The 5,513-nt window shown below is 44.4% G+C and overlaps 1 protein-coding gene across 1 annotated transcript in view; it reads left to right on the forward strand.

The window, feature by feature from the left end:
* The window catches only part of LOC142765617 (uncharacterized), a 13,830-nt gene extending 8,841 nt beyond the window's left edge, over positions 1 to 4,989 (forward strand). The window contains exons 3-5 of the mRNA XM_075866879.1: positions 721 to 788; positions 3,072 to 3,158; positions 4,837 to 4,989. Of these exons, the coding sequence (XP_075722994.1) occupies positions 721 to 788; positions 3,072 to 3,158; positions 4,837 to 4,964 (283 nt within the window). The 3' untranslated portion in view covers positions 4,965 to 4,989. The remainder of the gene's footprint in view (positions 1 to 720; positions 789 to 3,071; positions 3,159 to 4,836) is intronic.
* Positions 4,990 to 5,513: the final 524 nt, after the last annotated feature.

A 5,513-nucleotide genomic window follows, 5' to 3' on the forward strand; every position in this document is an offset into this window, starting at 1 on the left:
CTAGTGAGATAGATCGTTTTGTAAAGATGCAAATGCGATGGTTAGGTTAGGTTATGTTAGGTTAAGAAGCGTCATAAAACCGCACGAAACGGTGTCAGCAATCGCTAGATGGAGCTGTCACTTTCTCATTAGAAAGGCTAATTTTGTTAACGTCGAAGTGTGTGCTCTCATGACTTCTTTCTTGATCTATTCCTTTTACCCCCTGCAGCATCTCCTCACGTGTGGAATAACAAAGCGGACGTAGTCTAGTTAGCATCTCTGGTTCTCTTTTTTGTGTTTGTGTGGGGGGAGGGGGTTGCATGCGTAACGCGTACACCGACAATAGAGCACTATTAACGTTTTGCATCTGAATTTCTCGTCCTCCCAACTACGTCCCGATAACGTGGATGTCGATAAGCCCGTCAAAGTTACTTTGCATTCAGTGCATGTAAGCTGCCTGGGACGCGCCTGTAACGTTTTTCGTGTAGTGTTTTTGTTCACCGCATTCGTGAAGACAATTATGAACAATTGAATTATTATTCGCTGTTCCAAACACAAAGGCCGAAGTTTAAATGACCGTAGCAGTAAGCAAACGAGCAGGTCAAGCAGTCAATCTTGGTCTGTCATACTCGCGATGTACTTGATTGAGAGACATCCTTACAAGCACAGGTACTTGTTTCACTAGAATCGTTAACGTGCTTTTAAAATTGCAGCGTTAAAACCTGTTTCTCACTATTTCAGAAAAAACCTTACTGTCAATTGGCAAGAAGGAGATTCCCCTGACCGCCCCACCTACTATATCGACAATGGTAAGCTCACACTGGCCGTAAGATCTATCTACAGCTGTCAACACCATTGTGTTAGTGTGGACGTGTCACCATGAGATGTGTAGAAGTGTACAAGGGGATGCTCTTTTTATAGCGTGATATTGCGCTTTGTAGTCGTGCAAAAACGTTCTCCTTTTGAGCGGGGAGGATGGTAATATTCAGTTCTGAAGTGCTGAACATAGTGCGCGAAGTGAAATATAAGTGTTCATTTTTTTCCCGGTGACACGCAACATCGCTATTAGTTGCTTATCTGTGCATGTCCATGCTAGAATGTCCATGCTAGAAAGATATCGCCTCTTGCCTAGGCATGTGCAGATCACTGTCTGTGTCTACCTTCCTTTCTGCTGCTTTGTGCCCTTTTTGTTTCAGTTGTTAGCCGGCGTTTGTGGCTGTTGTCTTCTCTCTTGCGTACGTGTATCCAGGCTCGGTCTCTATCAAATTAACCTTTGCGTGGCAGACCAGGAACAAGATAAGCGATAATCTTAGTGAAGGAGGAGTAAAAAAAATCACACAATCTCCCACTAAAGGGAACCATGTGGGTGTGCGAAGCAGCGCTGGTGTGTTAAATTGTGTTTCTGTTTGTTGTTTCCATTTGTATTTTTCCGCGTATGCTTCATTTGTGTGCGGATAGTTTTGTATATGTTGTGTATCGCTTATATTATTTCTCCTGCCATTTGTGTGGATCACCATGTGTGTGCCGCAAAGTGATTGTCTAGCGCTGCTTCGCGTCCTCACATAGCCCCCTTCAGTGGGCGATGGTGTAATTATTAGGTTCTTATTATTAGAACACAAAAGCTGGTAGTACATGTTGCTGTTGCGTCTTTATTTTAGAGGCCGTCGCCAACGTGGACATCAAAAGTACCATTTTTAAGGAGAGTGCAATGGGAGCGAGCGTTACACCGCATTACATGCTAGCGCCGAGCTGTGGCGCAGAGAGAAAAACGGGAGAGGAGAAACGAAGCGTATGCAGTGATCACGCCACTTTCTCCACCCTGCCTTCTCGCACTCACGCGAGGAGAGAAGGAAGAGTTGGGGCATGCGCTGTGGGTGAAAGGACGGTCGCCGAGGGACTGACACTGCCCCAAGCAAAAGCTGCTTCGCATATAAAATAGGAGCCTTGCAGCCGCCTCACGTAGATGGTTGGGCAAATCCATATTGTCTTTATAAAGAATTGTTTGCTTAAATTCCCGGCTGAGATATGGCTGCCTGAAAGACAGCAATGCAAACGAAACATTATCCACTCATATCACAGGAGGACAATAACAACAAGACAGAAGGCAGGGAGGTTAACCAGGCGGATGCCCGGTTTGCTACCCTACGCTGGGGGAACGGGAAGGGGGCATAAAGATGAGAGAGAGAGGAAAGATAAGAGAAAGAGATATAGAAAAAAGGATTGTCAATGTGCTGACGCGTACGCAGCGATATCTATGGCGTGAATGGTTATGATCGAGCGAAGCAGTGTGCATCAGACCATGAATCATGGCCTTCTCTTTTGTCGTGGGTTATTGCTCTTCTAAGCATTTATATGTTGTTTCTTTTGATTGATGGGTGGCTGCGTGTCGGTGTTTCTATGGTGTTGTGGCCTTTTATTTTGTTTGTTCTGCTTAACAGCCTTCTCAAAACTTTTTTCTTGTTCACAGATGTTTTCGTTGGTTCGCATTCACGAGTGCTACGTCTTCTTTAGACTATAGCAGCCAGATAAAGATTGTGAGGTGTTGAGGTGCTTCGCCCCTAAAAGGACATAATGGTCACGTCGTTATCTATAGGTCGCACTCGGTTATCTATCGACTGGCATTCTAACAGGGACGCCTACGTGAACTCTCTATAATTATTTGTTAGACACAGCTCATTGATGTTAATAACGAATTTTCTTTCTGAAAATTTTCACTTCTTAGCCATGGCGTAGAAATCGGCCTATATTTCGTATTATATGCCTTGAGACATGAAGTCGCAATACCTGGCCCCGCCGTGGTGGTCTAGTGGCTAAGGTACTCGGCTGCTGACCCGCAGGTCACGGGTTCTATTCCCGGCTGCGGCGGCTGCATTTCCGATGGAGGCGGAAATGTTGTAGGCCCGTGTGCTCAGATTTGGGTGCACGTTAAAGAACCCCAGGTGGTCGAAATTTCCGGAGCCCTCCACTACGGCGCCTCTCATAATCATATGGTGGTTTTGGGACGATAAACCCCACAAATCAATCAATCAGCAATACCTGTTATTTTATTGTCTTGGAGACCTTGATAACCGGTATGTCTGCTTGCATTTCAGATCCGACGCACCATCACGTTGGTCATTGCCTCTACACCGACTACGACACATGTTTGGTGCTGAAAATGTTTGTCCTTGACTATGATCGTAAGCTGACTTTCTACAGAGCCCTACCTACAGTGCTTGATTAATCATATATCAATTCTTCCGATTATTTTTTTCGATGTATCGGTAAATCTTTTTATGTACTGTTATTGGGGAGTTTTCAAATGACGTACGCCAGTCTTATCCGCTGTGCCCGTCGCTGTGCATGCGTCATAACACTATAACTACCGCTTTCATTCGCAGTGTGCCCACAAAAAAATGAAAGAGCGTACGGCCCGCAATGCCCACAAAGCCGATTTTTGGTGACTCGAGCGTGCGTACGCGTTTGCGAAAACAAACACTATTAGAAAACTCATATGGTACCCATACGCAATCACCACACCCACAACATCCTCCAACTTAGCGTACTACTTATTATAGCACTGTAGAGCGTGGTAAGACTTCGATATATAGCATGGTGACTAAAAGGGGTTTCCGTAGAACCTAGTGGTTCCACAGGCACTTCTTCGGGGATCCGCAAGTCATTGATACGTTTTCACTGGTTACGCGCTAAGAAAGGCACGATCTGCGCAACAAATGTCACCTGCTGTTTGTATCCAGTCCGACTCCGAAAACGAGCCGCGTACTTATGTTATGACGCAGAATCTCGGAGGTCCTATTTTGTCTACTTTCACATTTTTCCTGCTTGGAGCGTGGAGCCATAGATGAGACATTGGACATGCTACAATCACTTTCAAGAGCATATACTTGTGAACAGGCATTCCCGACACTAGCCTATCTGAAAAACGAGCTCACGAGTTGGCTGAATCTAGCAGCCGACATGTGGCTGGTCCTGTGTAATAATGGGTCTCGCATTGACTTTTTTTTGTGCAAGAAATGTGAGTTCAGCCATACATTAGTAAATATTTTATTAAATCTCCTCCCTTTGCAATCATTGGTGAATGTATCGCGAACCGAATGAAAACTGTTTTCATGAGAGGGGGTAGAAGGTAGATAGAGCTTATCTGGTTTCCCTGTAACCAACAGGCCAACATGCTTGAGAATCCCAGATCTACAAACGACACTTCAGTTCACTCGAGCTCGATATGAGGAGGCTTGGCTGTAACTGAAAACGTTAAGATGGTATAACCAACCAGCGCTCAAAAAGTACTTGCGACGCTAGTGAACCCGCAATGCCATGTAAACAGTAAGTACTCTTGAGCTTCGAGCTATTAGCAGTTCTTCCTAAAGTAATGAATGTGCGAGCGCATCGGAGCACACTAACCATTCGTGTTAAACGCTCTCTTTTAATATGAGCAATCATTTGAATTAGGTTTTTTTTTCCTGCATAAAACTAACACAGGGAAGCCTGCAAGTTGCTAGCATAATCAGGGAGGGGGGTACCCAAGAATATAGAATTGAAAAACTACAGCTAACGTGAAGATTTACTTTGTTCGCATTTTTACCAGAAGAGCTTTCATTTTTAAATGCAAATAATACTATTAAGTGCGGCTATGCGTGAAGTTGTTTGATAAGGGCCATTTCGCACTTGTGTTTAAATGGCTGGCTTCGGTGTCGGCCCCGAGCGAAAGGTCCTTCCAGACAGGAGCAACCTGTACTTAACTATGCCGTTTCACAGCATTTGTTTTGTTTTTTTTGAGTAATCACTGTCTCACCACATTTCACAGCGTCTTCCAGAACTCACGTGTGCATTTTTGTTTTCATTTGCTTCTTCTTTCAGAGTGCATGCTGTGGGTAAAGCCCGAAGTCGTTGATGAAATTCCTCGACACTGCCGTCAAAACTACAAACGGTACTGCCACGTCAGACACGCGACGTACAACCGAGAACTGTGCGAGGACAACCAATAAAGACGAAAATGCCGTCCAAGCTGAACTTGAGTGTGCCTGCAAGTGTATTACGGTCGTTGTTTACGAGCATTTTATACAGGCCTAACTGCCGTGACGTCTGCCTTGTTCTCTTCGTCCCCATTCACTCACACACTAAAGTCTTTGTTTTTTGTTATTATTTCTGGGCGGTGCAGACATAAAAAGAGAACGTCAGAACAGCCATTGTCAGTTAAGTAAAGAAAAATAAGGAAACCTTTGGGCTTCGCTCAAGGAGCAAAATCATTTTTTTTTTTTCGCGTGTTAGTAGAGTCCAATTTTACAAACCCGAAAACACCACTTTTAGCGCGATATAACATTTTATAAGCGAGAAAAAGCGCGAAAAAAAAACTACGGCGGAGACGCCATTTTGAGATTCCTGCACCAAACACTGTGACGTAGGAAATTTTGAAGCCCTCTACTGGGTCTTGCGTAGCTTCTAATCAATGAAATCGAAGCACAATGTAATTTGTGGTTGCGGTAGGCTTAGCCTAAGAAGTTTCAGAAAATTTCGTCGAACCAATGTCCAGAAAA

This window comes from Rhipicephalus microplus, chromosome 6 (assembly GCF_043290135.1).
Source record: "Rhipicephalus microplus isolate Deutch F79 chromosome 6, USDA_Rmic, whole genome shotgun sequence".
NCBI classification, from domain to species: domain Eukaryota; kingdom Metazoa; phylum Arthropoda; class Arachnida; order Ixodida; family Ixodidae; genus Rhipicephalus; species Rhipicephalus microplus.